The following is a 27,971-nucleotide window of genomic DNA, read 5'->3' as shown; positions in this document are numbered from 1 at the left end:
GAGTGACTATGGGCCTAAAATTAGGATCCATAAAGGCCAAGATTTCGGCCCTATCCCTTTTTCTCTCTAAAAGAACTGGCTTCACTGCCTGAAGTTCGGACGTTGTTACAGGGTTGCTACATATTCAGTCCCCTTTTGTGCCTCCAGTGGCACCTTGGGATCTTAACGTTGTGTTGGATTCCTAAAATCCCACTGGTTTGAGCCACTTTCGTGGAGCTAAAATATCTCACGTGGAAAGTGGTCATGCTTTTGGCCTTAGCTTGGACTAGGCGTGTGTCAGAATTGGCGGCTTTGTAATGTAAAAGCCCATATCTGATCTTCCATATGGAAAGGGCAGAATTGAGGACTCGTCCCCAATTTCTCCCTAAGGTGGTATCAGCGTTCCATTTGAACCAACCTATTGTGGTGCCTGCGGCTACTAGGAACTTGGAGGATTCCAAGTTGCTGGACGTAGTCCGGGCCCTGAAACTTTGTTTCCAGGACGGCTAAAGTCAGAAAGACTGACTCGCTGTTTATCCTGCATGCACCCAACAAGCTGGGTGCTCCTGCTTCAAAGCAGACTATTGCTCGCTGGATCTGTAGCACGATTCAGCTTGCGCATTCTGCGGCTGGACTGCCGCATCCTAAATCAGTGAAAGCCCATTCCACAAGGAAGGTGGGCTCTTCTTGGGCGGCTGCCCGAGTGGTCTCGGCTTTACAACTTTGCCGAGCTGCTACTTGGTCGGGTTCAAACACTTTTGCAAAATTCTACAAGTTTGATACCCTGGCTGAGGAGGACCTTGAGTTTGCTCATTCGGTGCTGCAGAGTCATCCGCACTCTCCCGCCCGTTTGGGAGCTTTGGTATAATCCCCATGGTCCTTACGGAGTACCCAGCATCCACTAGGACGTCAGAGAAAATAAGAATTTACTCACCGGTAAATCTATTTCTCGTAGTCCGTAGTGGATGCTGGGCGCCCGTCCCAAGTGCGGATTGTCTGCAATACTTGTATATAGTTATTGTTTAACTAAAGGGTTATTGTTGAGCCATCTGTTGAGAGGCTCCGTTATATTTCATACTGTTAACTGGGTATAGTATCACGAGTTATACGGTGTGATTGGTGTGGCTGGTATGAGTCTTACCCGGGATTCAAAATCCTTTCCTTATTGTGTCAGCTCTTCCGGGCACGGTATCCTAACTGAGGTCTGGAGGAGGGTCATAGAGGGAGGAGCCAGTGCACACCAGGTAGTCCTAAAGCTTTCTTTAGTTGTGCCCAGTCTCCTGCGGAGCCGCTATTCCCCATGGTCCTTATGGAGTTCCCAGCATCCACTACGGACTACGAGAAATAGATTTACCGGTGAGTAAAATCTTATTTTCTCTCGTCCTAGTGGATGCTGGGGACTCCGTAAGGACCATGGGGAATAGACGGGCTCCGCAGGAGACTGGGCACTCTAAGAAAGATTTAGTACTACTGGTGTGCACTGGCTCCTCCCTCTATGCCCCTCCTCCAGACCTCAGTTAGAATATGTGCCCGGACAGAGCTGGGTGCATTTTAGTGAGCTCTCCTGAGCTTGCTAATAAAGTATTTTAGTTAGGTTTTTTTATTTTCAGAGAGCTTCTGCTGGCAACAGACTCTCTGCTACGTGGGACTGAGGGGAGAGAAGCAAACCGATTGCCGGCATACCGACATCTTTTCTTCCTCTTGGGGGTCCACGACTTCCCTGGAGGGAGAATACATAGCGTGGCGCACCACAGTGCCCGTAGCGTGGCAAGCACAGCGAGCCCGCAAGGGGCTCCTTTGCGCTCGAAACTATCACTCCCAGCTGACGGTATGCCGGCAGTCGGGATTCTGGCACCTGTATGACCCTACTACACCCCTCAGTGATCGCGCTGAGCCCCAAAAAAAGTGGGTCACAGGGACCCCTCACTTTTAAAAATTGGGGTCCTACCGGTCCTTTTCTGGGTCCCATCGGAATGAAGGTTTTTATTAATCTTGTTGCAGGGGGGGGGGGGGTGACAGTGCTGCTGAGCTGTATAGCATGCAGGACACCCTGTACCAGAGCTGTAACTAGACATTTTGGTACCCCTTGGCAGAAAGTTAATTGGTTCTTTATCTCCTAGAACCTTAAGTATAGGCAGTGCGCGCTGCAATTTTTTTGGGGGCGTGGCTTAATGGAGAAGGGGCGTGGCCACATAATAGTACCAATTCACATTATACCACACAGTAGTGCCGCTTATACACATTGCACCATGTAGAACCTCCTATACACACTGCACCAGGTAGAGCACGTTATACATATTGCTCCAGGTAGAGCACGTTATTAGCGCCAGGCAGAGCACGTTATTAGCGCCAGGCAGAGCACGTTATATACTTAGCGCCAGGCAGAGCATATTATACATATTGCACCAGGTAGCTGACAATATGCACATTGCGCCAGGTAGAGCACGTTACACACACTGCGCCAGGTAGAGCACGTTATACACACTGCGCCAGGTAGGGCACGTTATACACACTGCTCCAGGTAGAGCACGTTATTATACACACTGCGCCAGGTAGAGCACGTTATTATACACACTGCGCCAGGTAGAGCACGTTATTATACACACTGCGCCAGGTAGAGCACGTTATACACACTGCGCCAGGTAGAGCACGTTATTATACACACTGCGCCAGGTAGAGCACGTTATTATACACACTGCGCCAGGTAGAGCATGTTATACACACTGCGCCAGGTAGAGCACGTTATACACACTGCTCCAGGTAGAGCACGTTATTATACACACTGCGCCAGGTAGAGCACGTTATACACACTGCTCCAGGTAGAGCACATTATTATACACACTGCGCCAGGTAGAGCACGTTATACACACTGCGCCAGGTAGAGCACGTTATACACACTGCGCCAGGTAGAGCACGTTATACACACTGCGCCAGGTAGAGCACGTTATACACGCTGCGCCAGGTAGAGCACGTTCTACACACTGCTCCAAGTAGAGCACGTTATACACACTGCGCCAGGTAGAGCACGTTATACACACTGCGCCAGGTAGAGCACGTTATTATACACACTGCGCCAGGTAGAGCACGTTATTATACACACTGCGCCAGGTAGAGCATGTTATACACACTGCGCCAGGTAGAGCACGTTATACACACTGCTCCAGGTAGAGCACGTTATTATACACACTGCGCCAGGTAGAGCACGTTATACACACTGCTCCAGGTAGAGCACATTATTATACACACTGCGCCAGGTAGAGCACGTTATACACACTGCGCCAGGTAGAGCACGTTATACACACTGCGCCAGGTAGAGCACGTTATACACGCTGCGCCAGGTAGAGCACGTTCTACACACTGCTCCAAGTAGAGCACGTTATACACACTGCGCCAGGTAGAGCACGTTATACACACTGCGCCAGGTAGAGCACGTTATTATACACACTGCGCCAGGTAGAGCACGTTATTATACACACTGCGCCAGGTAGAGCATGTTATACACACTGCGCCAGGTAGAGCACGTTATACACACTGCTCCAGGTAGAGCACGTTATTATACACACTGCGCCAGGTAGAGCACGTTATACACACTGCTCCAGGTAGAGCACATTATTATACACACTGCGCCAGGTAGAGCACGTTATACACACTGCGCCAGGTAGAGCACGTTATACACACTGCGCCAGGTAGAGCACGTTATACACGCTGCGCCAGGTAGAGCACGTTCTACACACTGCTCCAAGTAGAGCACGTTATACACACTGCGCCAGGTAGAGCACGTTATACACACTGCGCCAGGTAGAGCACGTTATTATACACACTGCGCCAGGTAGAGCACGTTATTATACACACTGCGCCAGGTAGAGCATGTTATACACACTGCGCCAGGTAGAGCACGTTATACACACTGCTCCAGGTAGAGCACGTTATTATACACACTGCGCCAGGTAGAGCACGTTATACACACTGCTCCAGGTAGAGCACATTATTATACACACTGCGCCAGGTAGAGCACGTTATACACACTGCGCCAGGTAGAGCACGTTATACACACTGCGCCAGGTAGAGCACGTTATACACACTGCGCCAGGTAGAGCACGTTATACACGCTGCGCCAGGTAGAGCACGTTATACACGCTGCGCCAGGTAGAGCACGTTCTACACACTGCTCCAAGTAGAGCACGTTATACACACTGCGCCAGGTAGAGCACGTTATACACACTGCGCCAGGTAGAGCACGTTATACACACTGCGCCAGGTAGAGCACGTTATACACACTGCGCCAGGTAGAGCACGTTATACACACTGCGCCAGGTAGAGCACGTTATACACACTGCGCCAGGTAGAGCACGTTATACACACTGCGCCAGGTAGAGCACGTTATACACACTGCTCCAGGTAGAGCACGTTATTATACACACTGCTCCAGGTAGAGCACGTTATTATACACACTGCGCCAGGTAGAGCACGTTATTATACACACTGCGCCAGGTAGAGCACGTTATTATACACACTGCGCCAGGTAGAGCACGTTATTATACACACTGCGCCAGGTAGAGCACGTTATTATACACACTGCGCCAGGTAGAGCACGTTATTATACACACTGCGCCAGGTAGAGCACGTTCTTATACACACTGCGCCAGGTAGAGCACGTTCTTATACACACTGCGCCAGGTAGAGCACGTTCTTATACACACTGCGCCAGGTAGAGCACGTTCTTATACACACTGCGCCAGGTAGAGCACGTTCTTATACACACTGCGCCAGGTAGAGCACGTTCTTATACACACTGCGCCAGGTAGAGCACGTTCTTATACACACTGCGCCAGGTAGAGCACGTTCTTATACACACTGCGCCAGGTAGAGCACGTTCTTATACACACTGCGCCAGGTAGAGCACGTTATTATACACACTGCGCCAGGTAGAGCACGTGTTATACACACTGGTAGAGCACGTTATACACACTGCGCCAGGTAGAGCACGTTATACACACTGCGCCAGGTAGAGCACGTTATACACACTGCGCCAGGTAGAGCACGTTATACACACTGCGCCAGGTAGAGCACGTTATACACACTGCGCCAGGTAGAGCACGTTATACACACTGCGCCAGGTAGAGCACGTTATACACACTGCGCCAGGTAGAGCACGTTATACACACTGCGCCAGTTAGAGGAGCAGAGATATAGGGGTATGAGGAGGTAACACTGGGCTGAGTTAGGGAGGGGATTTAGGAATCAGTGTGTCTGGACTGACAGGGTGGTTCTAGATGGGAGGGCAGTGAGAAAACACAGTGGGCTGGTTGGGGAGGGAAGGTGGAAACACTGGGCTGGCAGACACTGTTAAGGCAGCATTTGCCTGCTGCTGTTCAGTTTCTGCCTGGCCCCGCACATTGGCTCAGCTAAATTACCTCTGCCCTGCCAGCTCTGAGCAGGGATCTGTTCACAGGTGGTGGGTCCGACTTCATTACTCTGCTGGGTGATGTCATCTTGCGGCGGCTCCAGCATCTCCCGTATCATCTGTAATCTGGCGGGCTCTCCCCTCTCGTGGACTAGTGCAGCCGGGGAGAGGGTGAGAAGTGTGGATCAAGCCCCGGAGCGCCGCGCTGCAGCTTCCCGTCAGTCCTCCCGGCACCGCATCTTCCCGCCCAGCAGCAGCAGCAGCCGTCGCTGACTTCTGACCAATAAGGTCAGAGAAAAGTCAGCTAGTAACCAATCAGGCGCCATAGAGCAATTTTAACGGAGCACGTACCCGGGGACCCGCCCATTCTTACAAAGTGAGTCCCCAGTCCTCATTTTGGGGTAAAAAATGCGCTATAGCGCGTTTTTGCGATCACTGCCCCTATATACAGTACACAGCAGATCCAGAACAGTCTAGTCACAAATATTCCCCATTGCCCCCTTCTGTCCTCATTTTCAAAATAAGACATCTAGCATGAGCTTTTTGGCTTTTTCTTTTCAATGATTGTAGATTGTAGCACTTCTATGTAACAATTTTCATTGGTTTATGTAGTAAGAAAACCCCTTCCACATGTACAGTAATGTGAGTCATGTATTTTCATAAAGAATTAGAAGATATTCCAGATTCTATGCAGTTAAAAATCTCTTTAGGTGGATGGATATGTTCATTCTAAAAGATTGGTTTGGATTGTTAACAATCAAGAATTATTAACCTCTTGTATTATAGGCGTATCCTTACTGTAATAATGCACCAGTCATGTTTCAACACATCCCTCTGGCATATCAGCAACCAGGATATTACCAGGTACAGTTTATATAACGTCATTTGCCCTGTGATTTGCAAAAATAAATTAACATTACTTTCTATTAATATTTAGGTGTCTCCACAGTGGCCAAATGGGGATCAGAGGAGCTATATTTCCCCCCAGGTAACAAAAGTTCTTTTAATTTTTTTATTTTTGTTTTTATTTTTTGAAGTGCAGGTTGCTTGAAAATGAGTGCAGGAATTTGTAAGTCAGTGATTCTGGTCTCGCATATTACACTCCTGATCCTTAACCAGAGAGATGAGTAACTGGATCATAGTCTAAATGTGACCTTCTGTTATGTTGTGGAATGTTTTTTTTTATATAATGTAACATTTACAGGGTTGGCTGGTTTAAACCACAGTCTTGCTTGTGGTCTTCGTTTTAGTGAGTTGAACTAATGCAGTAAATTTGAACACACAACAGAGAAATAGGGAAGGTGAACCAGGTAGGGAGGTACTACTGTAAATCTCTCTTAAGACTCCACAAACTCCTCCCCTAACAATTCTATAGGTGAGGCAAAACCACAACTAACATTCTCAATCTTAAAGGGTAAACAACAAAGGGAAACACCTCATAATTTGAGATGTGCGTGTTTGGATTTACCCAGCTCTCAAAACGGCATCTTACTCGCTCTCAGATGTCTCGTGTTTTGGATAGCCAATAAGAAAAATCTGAACCTGCATTAAGAACAGAGTAAATGATGTTTATTTAAATTCAAAACCTTCAGTTCTGTTGAGATGTCTGAGTGTATGTTATGTTTTAATGTTTAGTCCAGTGGTCTCCAATCTTAATTGGGGTGTGAACCACTTTCGGAAGATAAAACCTCTTAAAGATATACCCCCCCCCCCAATGCACGCATGTTTTTGCGAAAGTGGATTTGGCTCACAACTACAAACAATGCCCACCTGTGTACTGCCAGATACACAAACAATGCCCCCCAACAGTGCCAGATACACAAACAATGCCCTCTCCAGCAGTTCCAGATACACAAACAAGGCCCCCCCCCCCAGCAGTGCCAGATAAACAATGCCGCCCCCAGCAGTGCCAGACACACAATGCCCCCCCAGCAGTGGCGGAAACACAAACAACGCCCCTTCCTCCCCCCAGCAGTGCCAGATACACAAAAAATGCCCACCCCCCAGCAGTGCCGTATACACAAACCATGCCCCCCCCAGCAGTGCCAGATACACAATGCCCCCCACCCCCAGCAGTGGCGGAAACACAAACAACGCCCCTTCCTCCCTCTAGCCATGGCGGATGCACAAACAATGCCGCCGCCCCCCCGCGCCCCCCCCCCAGCAGTGCCGGATACACAAACAATGTTGCCCCCCATGCAGTGCAAGATACACAAGCAATGCCCCCCCCTTCAGGTCCATGGCCTCTGATTGGTTGACAGCCAGCAGCATATTAAAAATGAATGGAGGAGGAGTGCCGCTACCAGTGATTGCCCAAGACCGTGCGCTTGCGAGCTACTGAAAATGATACGGCAAGCTTACCGGTAGCTCGCGGTTGGCGGTCGCTGGTCTATCTACATATATTCACATGCAGTAGGAATAATAAGCAGAAAAAAATTGGTTTTATTGAAATATAAAATAAATCGTATCAAAGCCTAGTAACTTTAGATTGTTAGCATTTTTATAATACGTACTGTAGCGATGTTTCAAGTATTAAAATAATAAACAGGATGATTTTTTTTTTTTTCATTGAAACATTAAAGCAAATAACAAAAAAACTGGCTTAAAGGTTTGTGGGGTGGGGGTTTAAACTTTTTTTTTTTTCTCTCTCCCGCTCACTCAAGGGTATTTCCCAGTATACACATACACGTAATAACTCTGTTGGCTGCATGTGTATCAAAAATATGATCTCTAAATAATGCATGTCAAAATAGCGTGTTTGCACCCATATGCAGGGATGCAGGCATGTCAGTATTCATCCAGCTTTGCACGCGTATCATATGCTCCAGCCTCTCGTACTATCACTAGAAGCAGTAGTGATAGCTCTACTATTGTAATGCAACAAGAGGCGTCTGATTTAAGTAGATTCTTCCTGCTTGCATTAGTGATACGAGCTGCATCCTTGGATGCAGTATCGTATCACCTGTGACCAGAGTTTAAAGTGGTCCTGGAGAGGTGGTGGAACTAATTTACCCAGCCACCTGTTTCTCCTCTACCCCCCCCCCCCCCCCCCCCCCCCCCCACCTCTATTAAGCAGACCCATTGCTAGTTTCTCTGACGTCCTAGTGGATGCTGGGACTCCGTCAGGACCGTGGGGAATAGCGGCTCCGCAGGAGACAGGGCACAAAATTTAAAAGTTTGACCACTAGGTGGTGTGTACTGGCTCCTCCCCCTATGACCCTCCTCCAAGCCTCAGTTAGGTTTTTGTGCCCGTCCGAGCAGGGTGCAATCTAGGTGGCTCTCCTAAAGAGCTGCTTAGAAAAAGTTTGTTAGGTTTTTTATTTTCAGTGAGTCCTGCTGGCAACAGGCTCACTGCAACGAGGGACTTAGGGGAGAAGAAGTGAACTCACCTGCGTGCAGGATGGATTTGCTTCTTAGGCTACTGGACACTAGCTCCAGAGGGACGATCACAGGTACAGCCTGGATGGGTCACCAGAGCCGCGCCGCCGACCCCATTGCAGATGCCGAATAGAGAAGAGGTCCAGAAACCGGCGGCAGAAGACGTCTGTCTTCATGAGGTAGCGCACAGCACTGCAGCTGTGCGCCATTGCTCTCCGCACACTTCACACCAGCGGTCACTGAGGGTGCAGGGCGCTGGGGGGGGGCGCCCTGGGCAGCAATGTAATATACCTATTCTGGCTAAAATATATCACATATAGCCCCTGGGGTTATATGGATGTATTTAACCCCTGCCAGGTTCCAAAAAAAACGGGAGAAGAAGCCCGCCGAAAAGGGGGCGGGGCCTATTCTCAGCACACAGCGCCATTTTCCTGCCCAGCTCCGCTGCGAGGAAGGCTCCCAGGACTCTCCCCTGCACTGCACTACAGAAACGGTAAAAACAGAGAGGGGGGGCACTTATTGGCGATATTTATAATATTTGAGCTGCTATAAAGGGAACACACTTATTAAGGTTGTCCCTATATATATTTCTCTATCGTCCTAGTGGATGCTGGGGTTCCTGAAAGGACCATGGGGAATAGCGGCTCCGCAGGAGACAGGGCACAAAAAGTAAAGCTTTTTCCGATCAGGTGGTGTGCACTGGCTCCTCCCCCTATGACCCTCCTCCAGACTCCAGTTAGATTTTTGTGCCCGGCCGAGAAGGGTGCAATCTAGGTGGCTCTCCTAAAGAGCTGCTTAGAGAAAGTTTAGCTAGGTTTTTTATTTTACAGTGATTCCTGCTGGCAACAGGATCACTGCAGCGAGGGACTGAGGGGAGAAGGAGTCAACTCACCTGCGTGCAGGATGGATTGGTTTCTTGGCTACTGGACATCAAGCTCCAGAGGGACGATCACAGGTACAGCCTGGATGGTCACCGGAGCCACGCCGCCGGCCCCCTTGCAGATGCTGAAATCAGAAGAGGTCCAGAATCGGCGGCTGAAGACTCCTGCAGTCTTCTAAAGGTAGCGCACAGCACTGCAGCTGTGCGCCATTTTCCTCTCAGCACACTTCACACGGCAGTCACTGAGGGTGCAGGGCGCTGGGAGGGGGGCGCCCTGGGAGGCAAATGAGTACCTATAAAGGCTAAAAATACCTCACATATAGCCCTAGAGGCTATATGGAGATATTTAACCCCTGCCTAATTTTTCTAAATAGCGGGAGACGAGCCCGCCGGAAAAGGGGCGGGGCCTATCTCCTCAGCACACGGCGCCATTTCCTCTCACAGCTCCGCTGGTCAGGACGGCTCCCAAGTCTCTCCCCTGCACTGCACTACAGAAACAGGGTAAAACAGAGAGGGGGGGGCACATTTATGGCGATATTTTGATATAACAAAGCAGCTATAAGGGAGCACTTATTATAAGGCTATCCCTGATATATATATATAGCGCTTTTGGTGTGTGCTGGCAAACTCTCCCTCTGTCTCCCCAAAGGGCTAGTGGGTCCTGTCTTCGTTAGGAGCATTCCCTGTGTGTCTGCTGTGTGTCGGTACGTGTGTGTCGACATGTATGAGGACGATATTGGTGTGGAGGCGGAGCAATTGCCAAATATGAGGATGTCACCCCCTAGGGAGTCGACACCAGAATGGATGCCTTTATTTATGGAACTACGGGATAGTGTCAACACGCTAAAGCAGTCGTTTGACGACATGAGACGGCCGGACAATCAATTAGTGCCTGTCCAGGCGACTCAAACACCGTCAGGGGCTGTGAAACGCCCTTTGCCTCAGTCGGTCGACACAGACCCAGACACAGGCGATGACTCCAGTGGTGACGGTGACGAATCAACCGTATTTTCCAGTAGGGCCACACGTTATATGATTTTGGCAATGAAGGAGGCGTTACATTTAGCTGATACTACAGGTACCACTAAACAGGGTATTATGTGGGGTATGAAAAAACTACCTATAGTTTTTCCTGAATCAGAAGAACTAAATGACGTGTGTAATGAAGCGTGGGTTGCCCCTGATAAAAAGCTGATTATTTCAAAGAAATTATTGGCATTATACCCTTTCCCGCCAGAGGTTAGGGAGCGCTGGGAAACACCTCCTAGGGTGGACAAGGCGCTAACACGCTTATCTAAACAAGTGGCGTTACCCTCTCCTGAGACGGCCGCACTTAAAGATCCATCAGATAGGAGGATGGAAAATATCCAAAAAAGTATATACACACATGCAGGTGTTATACTACGACCAGCTGTAGCGACTGCCTGGATGGGCAGTGCGGGGGTAGTTTGGTCAGAATCCCTGATTGAAAATATTGATACCCTGGACAGGGACAATATTTTACTGTCGTTAGAACAAATAAAGGATGCATTTCTTTATATGCGTGATGCACAGAGGGATATATGCACACTGGCATCACGGGTAAGTGCTATGTCCATTTCGGCCAGAAGAGCTTTATGGACGCGACAGTGGACAGGCGATGCGGATTCAAAACGGCATATGGAAGTTTTGCCGTATAAAGGGGAGGAGTTATTTGGAGTCGGTCTATCAGATTTGGTGGCCACGGCTACAGCCGGGAAATCCACCTTTCTACCTCAAGTCACTCCCCAACAGAAAAAGGCACCGACTTTTCAACCGCAGCCCTTTCGTTCCTTTAAAAATAAGAGAGCAAAGGGCTATTCATATCTGCCACGAGGCAAAGGTCGAGGGAAGAGACAGCAACACGCAGCTCCTTCCCAGGATCAGAAGCCCTCCCCGGCTTCTACAAAAGCCTCAGCATGACGCTGGGGCTTCTCAAGCGGACTCGGGGACCGTGGGGGGTCGTCTCAAAAATTACAGCGCGCAGTGGGCTCACTCGCAAGTAGATCCCTGGATCCTGCAGATAATATCTCAGGGATACAGGTTGGAATTAGAGACAGATCCACCTCGCCGTTTCCTGAAGTCTGCTTTACCAACGTCCCCCTCCGAAAGGGAGACGGTGTTGGAAGCCATTCACAAGCTGTACTCTCAGCAGGTGATAGTCAAGGTACCTCTTCTGCAACAAGGGAAGGGGTATTATTCCACTCTTTTTGTGGTACCGAAGCCGGATGGCTCGGTAAGGCCTATTCTAAATCTGAAGTCCTTGAACCTGTACATAAAGAAGTTCAAGTTCAAAATGGAGTCACTCAGAGCAGTGATAGCGAACCTGGAAGAGGGGGACTTTATGGTATCCTTGGACATCAAGGATGCGTATCTCCACGTTCCAATTTACCCCTCACACCAGGGGTACCTCAGGTTCGTTGTACAAAACTGTCACTATCAGTTTCAGACGCTGCCGTTCGGATTGTCCACGGCACCTCGGATCTTTACAAAGGTAATGGCCGAGATGATGATTCTTCTTCGAAGAAAAGGCGTATTAATTATCCCATACTTGGACGATCTCCTAATAAGGGCGAGGTCCAGAGAACAGCTAGAGATGGGATTAGCACTGTCTCAGGAAGTGCTAAAACAGCACGGGTGGATTCTGAATATTCCAAAATCCCAGTTAATGCCGACAACTCGTCTGCTGTTCCTAGGGATGATTCTGGACACGGTTCAGAAAAAGGTTTTTCTCCCGGAGGAAAAAGCCAAGGAGTTATCCGAGCTTGTCAGGAACCTCCTAAAACCAGGAAAGGTGTCTGTACATCAATGCACAAGAGTCCTGGGAAAAATGGTGGCTTCTTACGAAGCAATTCCATTCGGCAGATTCCACGCAAGAATTTTCCAAAGGGATCTGTTGAACAAATGGTCAGGGTCGCATCTTCAGATGCACCTGCGGATAACCCTGTCTCCAAGGACAAGGGTGTCTCTTCTGTGGTGGTTGCAGAGTGCTCATCTATTGGAGGGCCGCAGATTCGGCATACAGGATTGGATCCTGGTGACCACGGACGCCAGCCTGAGAGGCTGGGGAGCAGTCACACAAGGAAGAAACTTCCAGGGAGTATGGACGAGCCTGGAAACGTCTCTTCACATAAACATTCTGGAACTAAGAGCAATATACAATGCTCTAAGCCAGGCAGAACCTCTGCTTCAGGGAAAACCGGTGTTGATCCAGTCGGACAACATCACGGCAGTCGCCCATGTGAACAGACAGGGCGGCACAAGAAGCAGGAGTGCAATGGCAGAAGCTGCAAGGATTCTTCGCTGGGCAGAGAATCATGTGATAGCACTGTCAGCAGTGTTCATCCCGGGAGTGGACAACTGGGAAGCAGACTTCCTCAGCAGACACGATCTTCACCCGGGAGAGTGGGGACTTCATCCAGAAGTCTTCCACATGCTGGTAACCCGTTGGGAAAGACCAATGGTGGACATGATGGCGTCTCGCCTCAACAAAAAACTGGACAGGTATTGCGCCAGGTCAAGAGATCCGCAGGCAATAGCTGTGGACGCGCTGGTAACGCCTTGGGTGTACCAGTCGGTGTATGTGTTTCCTCCTCTGCCTCTCATACCAAAAGTATTGAGAATTATACGGCAAAGAGGCGTAAGAACGATACTAGTGGTTCCGGATTGGCCAAGAAGGACTTGGTACCCGGAACTTCAAGAGATGATCACGGAAGATCCGTGGCCTCTACCTCTAAGGAGGGACTTGCTTCAGCAGGGTCCCTGTCTGTTTCAAGACTTACCGCGGCTGCGTTTGACGGCATGGCGGTTGAACGCCGGATCCTAAAGGAAAAAGGCATGCCGGAAGAAGTCATTCCTACTTTGATTAAAGCAAGGAAGGAAGTAACCGTGCAACATTATCACCGAATTTGGCGAAAATATGTTGCGTGGTGCGAAGATCGGAGTGCTCCGACGGAGGAATTTCAACTGGGTCGATTCCTACATTTCCTGCAATCAGGATTGTCAATGGGTCTCAAATTGGGATCTATTAAGGTTCAAATTTCGGCCCTGTCGATTTTCTTTCAAAAAGAATTGGCTTCAGTCCCTGAAGTCCAGACCTTTGTTAAGGGAGTGCTGCATATACAGCCTCCTGTGGTGCCTCCAGTGGCACCGTGGGATCTCAATGTGGTTTTGGATTTCCTAAAATCTCATTGGTTTGAACCACTAAAAAAGGTGGATGTGAAATATCTCACATGGAAAGTGACCATGCTTCTAGCCCTGGCTTCTGCCAGGAGAGTGTCAGAATTGGCAGCTTTATCTTACAAAAGCCCATATCTGATTTTCCATTCGGACAGGGCAGAACTGCGGACTCGTCCGCATTTTCTCCCTAAGGTGGTGTCAGCATTTCATCTGAACCAGCCTATTGTAGTGCCTGCGGCTACAAGTGACTTGGAGGACTCCAAGTTACTGGACGTTGTCAGAGCATTAAAAATATATATTGCAAGGACAGCTGGAGTCAGAAAATCTGACTCGTTGTTTATATTGTATGCACCCAACAAGATGGGTGCTCCTGCGTCTAAGCAGACGATTGCTCGTTGGATCTGTAGCACAATCCAACTTGCACATTCTGTGGCAGGCCTGCCACAGCCTAAATCTGTAAAGGCCCACTCCACAAGGAAGGTGGGCTCATCTTGGGCGGCTGCCCGAGGGGTCTCGGCATTACAACTTTGCCGAGCAGCTACGTGGTCAGGGGAGAACACGTTTGTAAAATTTTACAAATTTGATACTCTGGCTAAGGAGGACCTGGAGTTCTCTCATTCGGTGCTGCAGAGTCATCCGCACTCTCCCGCCCGTTTGGGAGCTTTGGTATAATCCCCATGGTCCTTTCAGGAACCCCAGCATCCACTAGGACGATAGAGAAAATAAGATTTTACTTACCGATAAATCTATTTCTCGGAGTCCGTAGTGGATGCTGGGCGCCCATCCCAAGTGCGGATTATCTGCATAAATTGTACATAGTTATTGTTAACTAATTCGGGTTATTGTTGAAGGAAGCCATCTTTCAGAGGCTCCGCTGTTATCATACTGTTAACTGGGTTTAGATCACAAGTTGTACGGTGTGATTGGTGTGGCTGGTATGAGTCTTACCCGGGATTCAAAATCCTCCCTTATTGTGTACGCTCGTCCGGGCACAGTACCTAACTGGAGTCTGGAGGAGGGTCATAGGGGGAGGAGCCAGTGCACACCACCTGATCGGAAAAAGCTTTACTTTTTGTGCCCTGTCTCCTGCGGAGCCGCTATTCCCCATGGTCCTTTCAGGAACCCCAGCATCCACTACGGACTCCGAGAAATAGATTTATCGGTAAGTAAAATCTTATTTTATAGCGCTTGGCTGTGTGCTGGCAAACTCTCCCTCTGTCTCCCCAAAGGGCTAGTGGGGTCCTGTCTTCTATCAGAGCATTCCCTGTGTGTCTGCTGTGTGTCAGTACGTATGTGTCGACATGTATGAGGACGATGTTGGCGTGGAGGCGGAGCAATTGCCTGTAATGGTGATGTCACCCCCTAGGGAGTCGACACCAGAATGGATGGCTTTGTTTATAGAATTACGGGATAGTGTCGGCACGCTACAAAAGTCGGTTGACGACATGAGACAGCCGGCAAACCAGTTAGTACCTGTCCAGGCGTCTCAGACACCGTCAGGGGCTGTAAAACGCCCTTTACCCCAGTCGGTCGACACAGACCCAGACACTGACACTGAATCCAGTGTCGACGGTGAAGAAACAAACGTATTTTCTCTGACGTCCTAAGTGGATGCTGGGGACTCCGTCAGGACCATGGGGATTAGCGGCTCCGCAGGAGACAGGGCACAAAAGTAAAAGCTTTAGGATCAGGTGGTGTGCACTGGCTCCTCCCCCTATGACCCTCCTCCAAGCCTCAGTTAGATTTTTGTGCCCGGCCGAGAAGGGTGCAATCTAGGTGGCTCTCCTAAAGAGCTGCTTAGAGTAAAAGTTTGTTAGGTTTTTTATTTTCAGTGAGTCCTGCTGGCAACAGGCTCACTGCAACGAGGGACTTAGGGGAGAGAAGTGAACTCACCTGCGTGCAGGATGGATTGGCTTCTTAGGCTACTGGACACCATTAGCTCCAGAGGGAGTCGGAACACAGGTCTCACCCTGGGGTTCGTCCCGGAGCCGCGCCGCCGACCCCCCTTGCAGATGCCGAAAAGTGAAGGTCCAGAAACGGCGGCAGAAGACTCTTCAGTCTTCATAAGGTAGCGCACAGCACTGCAGCTGTGCGCCATTGTTGTCAGCACACTTCATAGCAGCGGTCACTGAGGGTGCAGGGCGCTGGGGGGGCGCCCTGGGCAGCAATGATAGTACCTTATTCTGGCTAAAAATACATCACATATAGCCCCTGGGGGCTATATGGATGTATTTAACCCCTGCCAGGTCTCAAAAAAAAACGGGAGAAGAAGCCCGCCGAAAAGGGGGCGTGGCCTATTCTCCTCAGCACACAGCGCCATTTTCCCTCACAGAAATGCTGGTGGGAAGGCTCCCAGGCTCTCCCCTGCACTGCACTACAGAAACAGGGTTAAAACAGAGAGGGGGGGCACTTATTTGGCGATATGTATATATATATTAAAATGCTATAAGGGAAAAACACTTATATAAAGGTTGTCCCTGTATAATTATAGCGTTTTTGGTGTGTGCTGGCAAACTCTCCCTCTGTCTCCCCAAAGGGCTAGTGGGGTCCTGTCCTCTATCAGAGCATTCCCTGTGTGTGTGCTGTGTGTCGGTACGTGTGTGTCGACATGTATGAGGACGATGTTGGTGAGGAGGCGGAGCAATTGCCTGAAATGGTGATGTCACTCTCTAGGGAGTCGACACCGGAATGGATGGCTTATTTAAGGAATTACGTGATAATGTCAACACGCTGCAAGGTCGGTTGACGACATGAGACGGCCGGCAAACAAATTAGTACCTGTCCAGGCGTCTCAAACACCGTCAGGGGCTGTAAAACGCTCATTTACCTCAGTCGGTCGACACAGACACAGACACGGACACTGACTCCAGTGTCGACGGTGAAGAAACAAACGTATTTTCCTTTAGGGCCACACGTTACATGTTAAGGGCAATGAAGGAGGTGTTACATATTTCTGATACTACAAGTACCACAAGAAGGGTATTATGTGGGGTGTGAAAAAACTACCTGTAGTTTTTCCTGAATCAGATAAATTAAATGAAGTGTGTGATGATGCGTGGGTTTCCCCCGATAGAAAATTATTGGCGGTATACCCTTTCCCGCCAGAAGTTAGGGCGCGTTGGGAAACACCCTTTAGGGTGGATAAGGCGCTCACACGCTTATCAAAACAAGTGGCGGTACCGTCTCCAGAGGAAAATATCCTAAAAAGGTATATACACACATACTGGTGTTATACTGCGACCAGCGATCGCCTCAGCCTGGATGTGCAGCGCTGGGGTGGCTTGGTCGGATTCCCTGACTGAAAATATTGATACCCTTGACAGGGACAGTATTTTATTGACTATAGAGCATTTAAAGGATGCATTTCTATATATGCGAGATGCACAGAGGGATATTTGCACTCTGGCATCAAGAGTAAGTGCGATGTCCATATCTGCCAGAAGATGTTTATGGACACGACAGTGGTCAGGTGATGCAGATTCCAAACGGCACATGGAAGTATTGCCGTATAAAGGGGAGGAGTTATTTGGGGTCGGTCCATCGGACCTGGTGGCCTCGGCAACAGCTGGAAAATCCACCTTTTTTTTTTACCCCAAATCACATCTCAGCAGAAAAAGACACCGTCTTTTCAGCCTCAGTCCTTTCGTCCCCATAAGGGCAAGCGGGCAAAAGGCCAGTCATATCTGCCCAGGGATAGAGGAAAGGGAAGAAGACTGCAGCAGGCAGCCCATTCCCAGGAACAGAAGCCCTCCACAGCTTCTGCCAAGTCCTCAGCATGACGCTGGGGCCGTACAAGCGGACTCAAGTGCGGTGGGGGGTCGTCTCAAGAGTTTCAGCGCGTAGTGGGCTCACTCGCAAGTGGACCCCTGGATCCTACAAGTAGTATCCCAGGGGTACAGACTGGAGATTCGAGACGTCTCCCCCTCGCAGGCTCCTGATGTCTGCTTTACCAACGTCTTCCTCCGACAGGGAGGCAGTATTGGAAACAATTCACAAGCTGTATTCCCAGCAGGTGATAATCAAAGTACCCCTCCTACAACAAGGAAAGGGGTATTATTCCACACTATATTGTGGTACTGAAGCCAGACGGCTCGGTGAGACCTATTCTAAATGGGAAATCTTTGAACACTTACATACAAAGGTTCAAATCAAGATGGAGTCACTCAGAGCAGTGATAGCGAACCAGGAAGAAGGGGACTATATGGTGTCCCTGGACATCAAGGATGCTTACCTCCATGTCCCAAATTGCCCTTCTCACCAAGGGTACCTCAGGTTCGTGGTACGGAACTGTCACTATCCGTTTCAGACGCTGCCGTTTGGATTGTCCACGGCACCCCGGGTCTTTACCAAAGTAATGGCCGAAATGATGATTCTTCTTCAAAGAAAAGGCGTCTTAATTATCCCTTACTTGGACGATCTCCTGATAAGGGCAAGGTCCAGAGAACAGTTGGAAGTCGGAGTAGCACTATCTCAAGTAGTTCTACGACAGCACGGGTGGATTCTAAATATCCAAAATCACAGCCGTTTCCGACGACACGTCTGCTGTTCCTAGGGATGGTTCTGGACACAGTCCAGAAAAAGGTGTTTCTCCCGGAGGAGAAAGCCAGGGAGTTATCCGAGCTAGTCAGGAACCTCCTAAAACCAGGAAAAGTGTCAGTGCATCATTGCACAAGAGTCCTGGGAAAAATGGTGGCTTATTACGAAGCGATTCCATTCGGCAGATTTCACGCAAATACTTTTCAGTGGGATCTGCTGGACAAATGGTCCGGATCGCATTTTCAGATGCATCAGCGGATATCCCTATCTCCAAGGACAAGGGTGTCTCTCCTGTGGTGGTTACAGAGTGCTCATCTTCTAGAGGGCCGCAGATTCGGCATTCAGGATTGGATGCTGGTGACCACGGAGGCCAGCCTGAGAGGCTGGGGAGCAGTCACACAAGGAAAAAATTTCCAGGGAGTGTGATCAAGTCTGGAGATTTTTCTCCACATAAATATACTGCAGCTAAGGGCAATTTACAATGCTCTAAGCTTAGCAAGACCTCTGCTTCAAGGTCAGCCGGTATTGATCCAGTGGGACAACATCACGGCAGTCGCCCACGTAAACAGACAGGGCGGCACAAGAAGCAGGAGGGCAATGGCAGAAACTGCAAGGATTTTTCGCTGGGCGGAAAATCATGTGATAGCACTGTCAGCAGTGTTCATTCCGGGAGTGAACAACTGGGAAGCAGACTTCCTCAGCAGGCACAACCTCCACCCGGGAGAGTGGGGACTTCATCGGGAAGTCTTCCACATGATTGTGAACCGTTGGAAAAGACCAAAGGTGGACATGATGGCGTCCCGCCTGGAAAAAAAAAAAAAAAAAACTGGACAAGTATTGCGCCAGGTCAAAAGACCCTCAGGCAATAGCTGTGGACGTTCTGGTAACACCGTGGGTGTACCAGTCGGTGTATGTCTTCCCTCCTCTGCTTCTCATACCCAAGGTATTGAGAATTATAAGACGTAGAGGAGTAAGAACTATACTCGTGGCTCCGGATTGGCCAAGAAGGACTTGGTACCCGGAACTTCAAGAGATGCTCACAGAGGACTCATGGCCTCTGCCGCTAAGAAGGGACTTGCTTCAGCAAGTACCATGTCTATTCCAAGACTTACCGCGGCTGCGTTGACGGCATGGCGGTTGAACGCCGGATCCTAAGGGAAAAAGGCATTCCGGAAGGGGTCATTCCTACCCTGGTCAAAGCCAGGAAGGAGGTGACCGCACAACATTATCACCACATGTGGCGAAAATATGTTGCGTGGTGTGAGGCCAGGAAGGCCCCATGAAGAAATTTCAACTCGGTCGTTTCCTGCATTTCCTGCAAACAGGAGTGTCTATGGGCCTCAAATTGGGGTCCATTAAGGTTCAAATTTCGGCCCTGTCGATTTTCTTCCAGAAAGAATTGGCTTCAGTTCCTGAAGTCCAGAAGTTTGTCAAGGGAGTACTGCATATACAACCCCCTTTTGTGCCTCCAGTGGCACTGTGGGATCTCAACGTAGTTCTGGGATTCCTAGAATCACATTGGTTTAAACCGCTCAAATCTGTGGATTTGAAATATCTCACAGGGAAAGTGACCATGCTGTTGGCCCTGGCCTCGGCCAGGCGAGTGTCAGAATTGGCGGCGTTTGTCTCAAAAAAGCCCATATCTGATAGTCCATTCGGACAGGGCAGAGCTGCGGACTCATCCCCAGTTTCTCCCTAAGGTGGTGTCAGTGTTTCACCCGAACCAGCTTATTGTGGTACCTGCGGCTACTAGGGACTTGGAGGACTCCAAGTTGCTAGATGTTGTCAGGGCCCTGAAAATATAGTTTCCAGGACGGCTGGAGTCAGGAAAACTGACTTGCTGTTATCCTGTATGCACCCAACAAACTGGGTGCTCTTGCTTCTAAGCAGACGATTGCTAGTTGGATGTGTAGTACAATTCAGCTTGCATATTCTGTGGCAGGCCTGCCACAGCCAAAATATGTAAATGCCCATTCCACAAGGAAGGTGGGCTCATCTTGGGCGGCTGCCCGAGGGGTCTCGGCTTTACAACTTTGCCGAGCTGATACTTGGTCAGGGGCACACCCTGACTGAGGAGGACCTGGAGTTCTCTCATTCGGTGCTGCAGAGTCATCCGCACTCTCCCGCCCGTTTGGGAGCTTTGGTATAATCCCCATGGTCCTTACGGAGTCCCCAGCATCCACTTAGGACGTCAGAGAAAATAAGAATTTACTTACCGATAATTCTATTTCTCGTAGTCCGTAGTGGATGCTGGGCGCCCATCCCAAGTGCGGATTGTCTGCAATACTTGTACATAGTTATTGTTACTAAAATCGGGTTATTATTGTTGTGAGCCATCTTTTCAGATGCTCCGCTGTTATCATACTGTTAACTGGGTTCAGATCACAGGTTGTACAGTGTGATTGGTGTGGCTGGTATGAGTCTTACCCGGGATTCAAAATCCTTCCTTATTGTGTACGCTCGTCCGGGCACAGTATCCTAACTGAGGCTTGGAGGAGGGTCATAGGGGGAGGAGCCAGTGCACACCACCTGATCCTAAAGCTTTTACTTTTGTGCCCTGTCTCCTGCGGAGCCGCTAATCCCCATGGTCCTGACGGAGTCCCCAGCATCCACTACGGACTACGAGAAATAGAATTATCGGTAAGTAAATTCTTATTTTCCAGTAGGGCCACACGTTATATGATCACGGCAATGAAGGAGGCTTTGCATATCTCTGATACTGCAAGTACCACAAAAAGGGGTATTATGTGGGTTGTGAAAAAACTACCGATAGTTTTTCCTGAATCAGAGGAACTGAATGAAGTGTGTGATGAAGCGTGGGTTACCCCAGATAGAAAACTGCTAATTTCAAAGAAGTTATTGGCATTATACCCTTTCCCGCCAGAGGTTAGGGCGCGCTGGGAAACACCTCCTAGGGTGGATAAGGCGCTCACACCCTTATCAAAGCAAGTGGCGTTACCGTCTCCTGATACTGCCGCCCTCAAGGATCCAGCTGATAGGAGGCTGGAGATTACATTAAAAAGTATATACACACATACGGGTGTTATACTGAGACCAGCAATCGCCTCAGCCTGGATGTGCAGTGCTGGCGTGGCTTGGTCGGAGTCACTGTCTGAAAATATTGATACCCTGGATAGGGACAGTATTTTACTGACTATAGAGCAGTTAAAGGATGCATTTCTTTATATGCGAGATGCACAGAGAGATATTTGCACTCTGGCATCAAGAGTAAGTGCGATGTCCATATCTGCCAGAAGAAGTTTATGGACGCGCCAGTGGTCAGGTGATGCGGATTCCAAACGACATATGGAAGTATTGCCGTATAAGGGGGAGGAATTATTTGGGGTCGGTCTATCGGATCTGGTGGCCACGGCAACGGCCGGAAAATCCACCTTTTTACCCCAGGTCACCTCCCAGCAGAAAAAGCCGCAGGCTTTTCAGCCGCAGTCCTTTCGTTCCTATAAGAACAAACGAGCAAAAGGACATTCCTATTTGCCCCGAGGCAAAGGAAAGGGTAAGAGACTGCAACAAGCAGCTCCTTCCCAGGAGCAGAAGCCCTCCCCGGCTTCTACAAAGGCGTCAGCATGACGCTGGGACCTTACAAGCAGACTCAGGGGCGGTGGGGGGTCGCCTCAAACATTTCAGCGCACAGTGGGCTCACTCGCAGGTGGACCCCTGGATCCTGCAGGTAGTATCTCAGGGTTACAGGTTGGAATTCGAGAAGTCCCCTCCTCGCCGTTTCCTAAAGTCTGCTTTGCCAACGTCTCCCTCCGACAGGGCGACGGTATTGGAGGCCATTCACAAGCTGTATTCTCAGCAGGTGATAGTCAAGGTACCCCTCCTACAACAGGGACAGGGGTATTACTCCACGCTATTTGTGGTACCGAAGCCGGACGGCTCGGTAAGACCGATATCCCTTACTTGGACGATCTCCTGATAAGGGCAAGATCCAGAGAACAGCTGGAGGTCGGAGTAGCACTAACCCAAGTAGTGCTCCAACAACACGGGTGGATTCTGAATTTTCCAAAATCCCAACTGATCCCGACGACACGTCTGTTGTTCCTAGGGATGATTCTGGACACTGTTCAGAAAAAGGTATTTCTTCCGGAGGAGAAAGCCAGGGAGTTATCCGATCTAGTCAGGAACCTCCTAAAACCAGGAAAAGTATCTGTGCATCAATGCACAAGAGTCCTGGGAAAAATGGTAGCTTCTTACGAAGCGATTCCATTCGGCAGATTCCATGCACGAACTTTTCAGTGGGATCTGCTGGACAAATGGCCCGGATCGCATCTGCAGATGCATCAGCGGATAAAATTGTCCACAAGGACAAGAGTGTCTCTGCTATGGTGGTTGCAGAGTGCTCATCTGTTAGAGGGCCGCAGATTCGGCATACAGAACTGGGTCCTAGTGACCACGGATGCCAGCCTGAGAGGCTGGGGAGCGGTCACACAGGGAAGAAACTTCCAGGGCGTGTGGTCAAGCCTGGAGACGTCTCTTCACATAAATATACTGGAGCTAAGAGCAATCTACAATGCTCTAAGCCTGGCAAAACCTCTGCTTCAGGGTCAGCCGGTGTTGATTCAGTCGGACAACATCACGGCAGTCGCCCACGTAAACAGACAGGGCGGCACAAGAAGCAGGAGGGCAATGGCAGAAGCTGCAAGGATTCTTCGCTGGGCAGAAAATCATGTGTTAGCACTGTCAGCTGTGTTCATCCCGGGAGTGGACAACTGGGAAGCAGACTTCCTCAGCAGACACGATCTGCACCCGGGAGAGTGGGGACTTCATCCAGAAGTCTTCCACATGTTTGTGGTCCATTGGGAAAGACCAATGGTGGACATGATGGCGTCCCGCCTCAACAAAAAACTGGACAGGTATTGCGCCAGGTCAAGAGACCCTCAGGCAATAGCTGTAGACGCTCTGGTAACACCATGGGTGTACCAGTCAGTGTATGTGTTTCCTCCTCTGCCTCTCATACCAAAAGTACTGAGAATTATACGGCAAAGGGGAGTAAGAACGATACTCGTGGCTCCGGATTGGCCAAGAAGAACTTGGTACCCGGAACTTCAGGAGATGCTCACGGAAGATCCGTGGCCTCTACCTCTAAGACGGGACCTGCTTCAGCAGGGACCGTGTCTATTCCAAGACTTACCGCGGCTGCGTTTGACGGCATGGCGGTTGAACGCCGAATCCTAAGGGAAAAAGGCATTCCGGAAGAGGTCATCCCTACCCTTGTAAAAGCCAGGAAGGAGGTGACTGCACAACATTATCACCGCATTTGGAGAAAATATGTTGCGTGGTGTGAGGCCAGGAAGGCCCCGACGGAGGAATTTCAACTGGGTCGATTCCTACATTTCCTGAAAACAGGATTGTCTATGGGCCTCAAGTTGGGGTCCATTAAGGTTCAAATTTCGGCCCTGTCGATTTTCTTCCAGAAAGAATTGGCTTCAGTTCCTGAAGTCCAGACTTTTGTAAAAGGAGTACTACATATACAGCCCCCGGTTGTGCCCCCAGTGGCACCGTGGGATCTTAATGTAGTTTTGGATTTTCTCAAATCCCATTGGTTTGAGCCACTCAAATCGGTGGATTTGAAATATCTTACATGGAAAGTAACCATGCTACTGGCCCTGGCTTCAGCCAGGAGAGTGTCAGAATTGGCGGCTTTATCGTATAAAAGCCCATATCTGATTTTCCATTCGGACAGGGCAGAACTGCGGACGCGTCCTCACTTTCTGCCTAAGGTGGTTGCAGCGTTTCACCTGAACCAGCCTATTGTGGTGCCTGCGGCTACTAGCGATTTGGAGGATTCCAAGTTGCTGGACGTTGTCAGAGCATTGAAAATATATATTTCAAGGATGGCTGGAGTCAGAAAATCTGACTCGCTGTTTATACTGTATGCACCCAACAAGCTGGGTGCTCCTGCTTCTAAGCAGACGATTGCTCGTTGGATTTGTAGCACAATTCAACTTGCACATTCTGTGGCAGGCCTGCCACAGCCTAAATCTGTCAAGGCCCATTCCACAAGGAAGGTGGGCTCATCTTGGGCGGCTGCCCGAGGGGTCTCGGCATTACAACTCTGCCGAGCAGCTACGTGGTCAGGGGAGAACACGTTTGTAAAATTCTACAAATTTGATACCCTGGCTAAGGAGGACCTGGAGTTCTCTCATTCGGTGCTGCAGAGTCATCCGCACTCTCCCGCCCGTTTGGGAGCTTTGGTATAATCCCCATGGTCCTGACGGAGTCCCAGCATCCACTAGGACGTCAGAGAAAATAAGATTTTACTTACCGATAAATCTATTTCTCGTAGTCCGTAGTGGATGCTGGGCGCCCATCCCAAGTGCGGATTGTCTGCAATACTTGTACATAGTTATTGTTACAAAAAAATCGGGTTGTTATTGTTGAGTCGTCTGTTCAGAGGCTCATACGTTTGTCATACTGTTAACTGGGTTCAGATCACAAGTTGTACGGTGTGATTGGTGTGGCTGGTATGAGTCTTACCCGGGATTCAAAATCCTTCCTTATTGTGTACGCTCGTCCGGGCACAGTATCCTAACTGAGGCTTGGAGGAGGGTCATAGGGGGAGGAGCCAGTACACACCACCTAGTGGTCAAACTTTTAAATTTTGTGCCCTGTCTCCTGCGGAGCCGCTATTCCCCATGGTCCTGACGGAGTCCCAGCATCCACTACGGACTACGAGAAATAGATTTATCGGTAAGTAAAATCTTATTTTTTTTGGCACCCCCCTGCATTCTTTAAATTAGTGCTCTACTTCCCACACTGAATAATGGGACATTGGTCTCACAAAGAAGCAGAATGGTCGCATAATAGTACCACCAAATCCCAATTCATATTACACCACACAGTGGCGCAACCTTATTCACATTACACCGCATGAATTGCCCCTGATTCTTATTACACCACATAGTAATGCCCCTTATTCAGGTTATGTAACTTAGTAGTGCCCTTTATTCACATTACACTACACAATGGTACCCTCTATACATGTTATGCCACACAGTAGTGCCCCTTATATACAATTCCCATAGAAGTAGTGCACTTTACATATAATGCCCACAGTTGTAGTGCCCCTTACACATAATGACCACAATAGTAGTGCCCCTTACACATAATGACCACAATAGTAGTGCCCCTTACACATAATGACCACAGTAGTGCCACTTATTAGAATTATTTATCATACGTCCTAGAGAATGCTGGGGTCCACTTCAGTACCATGGGGTATAGACTGTTCCGCAGGAGCCATGGGCACTTTAAGACTTTTCAAGGGTGTGAACTGGCTCCTCATTCTATGCCCCTCCTCCGGACTTCAGTTTTAGAAATGTGCCCAGGCAGACTGGATGCACTCCAGAGGAGCTCTACTGAGTTTCTCTTAAAAGACTTATGTTAGGTTTTTTATTTTCAGGGAGAACTGCTGGCAACAGTCTCCCTGGTTCATGGGACTGAGGGGGCAGAAGTAGGGACCAACTTCCTAAAGAGTTTCATGGCTCTGCTTCTGGCTGACAGGACACCATTAGCTCCTGAAGGGAACTGAACGCGAGCCGTGCCTAGATGCTCACTCCCACAGCATGCCGTCACCCCCCTCACAGAGCCAGAAGACAGGTGAGTGTTAGAAGTCAGATCTTCAATCACGAATGTGACGGCTAAAGGTACCGCACGGCTGGCGGGAACGCAGCGCGCCATGTTGCTCACACAGGCACTGCAGGGCTCGGGGGGTGCGTGCCCTGGGCAGCATGGAAGAAGTAATGTAATTTTCTCTCCACCTCAGGAGTTGAACAGTCTCTTGGAGGGAGTCTGATTTAACCTGAAAAGAAATTTCAGATTCCCAAAAGGAATTCAGGCAGCTTACCTTTTTCCAAAAGGTAGGAGTCACCCCGCATTTTAGACAGGGCCCTGCGCCTGGCATGGCTTCACTTAAGGAGCCTACATGCGCAAATGAGTGAGGTGATCTATTGATGTGGCCAATGGGACACTACTCAGGCCTACCATTGTTTGTGCGTGGGTGAGTAGTGCTATTGAGAAGTGGTCAGAAAACATGTCATTAGACATTGACACAATAGATGGAGACGAGATACTCCTAATATTAGGTTATATCAAAGACGCTGCTACGTACATACTAGAAACCATGAAATATATTGGTCTCTTGGGATCAAGAACCGCTACCATGGCAGTATCGGCTCGGAGGGCGTTGTGGATTCGCCAGTGGAATACTGATGCAGATTCCAAAAGAAATATGGAGGCTCTCCCGTATAAAGGTGAGGCCTTGTTTGGTGATGGGCTGGATGCGTTCGTCTCGGCGGCTATCGCAGGTAAGTCACCATTCTTGGCTTATGCGCCTACACCGGCGAAAAAGACACCACTCTCACATGCAGTCCTTTCGGACCAACAAATGCAAATACAAAAAGGCCAAAGGTTCCCCCTTTTTTGCAGGTAGGGGAAGGGGAAAAGGTAAAAAAATCTGCAGCGTCTCCCGGATCGCAGGAGCAGAAGTCCACCCCTGCTTCTGCCAAATCTGCAGCATGACGCTGGGGCTCCCTTGCGGGAGTCCGCTCGGGTGGGAGCACGTCTGAAACTTTTCAGTCAAATCTGGATTCAATCTGGCCTGGACCCATGGGTCTTACAAATAGTGTCCCATGGGTACAAACTAGAGTTTCACGACGTCCCCCCATTCCGATTTTTCAAAAAGACCTTGCCAGCTTCTCTTCCAGAAAGAGAGGGAGTAACAACGGCAATTCAAAAATTATGTCAGGATCAGGCCATTGTCCTGGTACCATTGTCTCAGCAAGGAGAAGGTTTTTATTCAAGCCTCTTCGTAGTTCCGAAGCCGGACGGCTCGGTCAGACCGATTTTAAACCTGAAAGATCTGAATCTCTACCTGAAAAGGATCAAGTTCAAGATGGAATTCCTGAGGGCAGTGATTTCCAGTCTGGAGGAGGGGGACTTCATGGTGTCAGTAGACATAAAGGATGCTTACTTGCATGTTCCCATTTATCCTCCTCACCAAGCTTATCTGATATTTGCAGTACAGGATTGCCATTACCAGTTCCAGACGTTGCCGTTCGGACTCTCCACGGCATCGAGGGTATTCACCAAGGTGATGGCGGAGATGATGGTCCTTCGTCAAAAAGAAGTCCATATAATTCCTTATCTGGACGATCTCCTGATAAAAGCGAGATCCAGGGAACAGTTGGTGCAGAACATCGCACTCTCCCTGTCAATACTCCAACAACACGGTTGGATCATGAATTTTCCAAAGTCGCAGTTGGAACCAACGACAAGATTGTCCTTTTTAGGGATGATTCTGGACACAGAAGTACGGAGAGTATTTCTTCCAGTGGAAAAGGCTCTGGAAATCCAGAAAATGGTCAAACAAATATTGAAACCAACAAGCGTGTCGATCCATCAATGCATTCGGTTGTTGGGGAAAATGGTAGCGGCCTACGAGGCCATACAGTTTGGCCGATTTAATGCCAGAGTATTCCAGTGGGACCTGTTGGACAAATGGTCCGGATCCCCCCAAAGCCAGGATTTCGCTCCTGTGGTGGCTACACAGTTCTCACCTACTAGAGGGACGCAGGT

The 27,971-nt window shown here is 49.3% G+C and overlaps 1 protein-coding gene across 4 annotated transcripts in view; it reads left to right on the top strand.

Annotated features, from left to right (window-relative positions):
* Window positions 1–27,971, top strand: part of DAZL (deleted in azoospermia like) — a 510,616-nt gene that overhangs the window by 313,382 nt on the left and 169,263 nt on the right. For all 4 annotated transcript variants that reach the window (XM_063922172.1, XM_063922170.1, XM_063922169.1 and 1 more), the window contains exons 7-8: window positions 6,170–6,247; window positions 6,321–6,371. In XM_063922172.1, the coding sequence (XP_063778242.1) occupies window positions 6,170–6,247; window positions 6,321–6,371 (129 nt within the window). The remainder of the gene's footprint in view (window positions 1–6,169; window positions 6,248–6,320; window positions 6,372–27,971) is intronic.

Source organism: Pseudophryne corroboree, chromosome 5, assembly GCF_028390025.1.
Source record: "Pseudophryne corroboree isolate aPseCor3 chromosome 5, aPseCor3.hap2, whole genome shotgun sequence".
Taxonomy (NCBI): Eukaryota; Metazoa; Chordata; class Amphibia; order Anura; family Myobatrachidae; genus Pseudophryne; species Pseudophryne corroboree.
The sequence above is the reverse complement of the archived record's forward strand: the minus strand, read 5'-3'. Positions and strand labels throughout refer to the sequence as shown.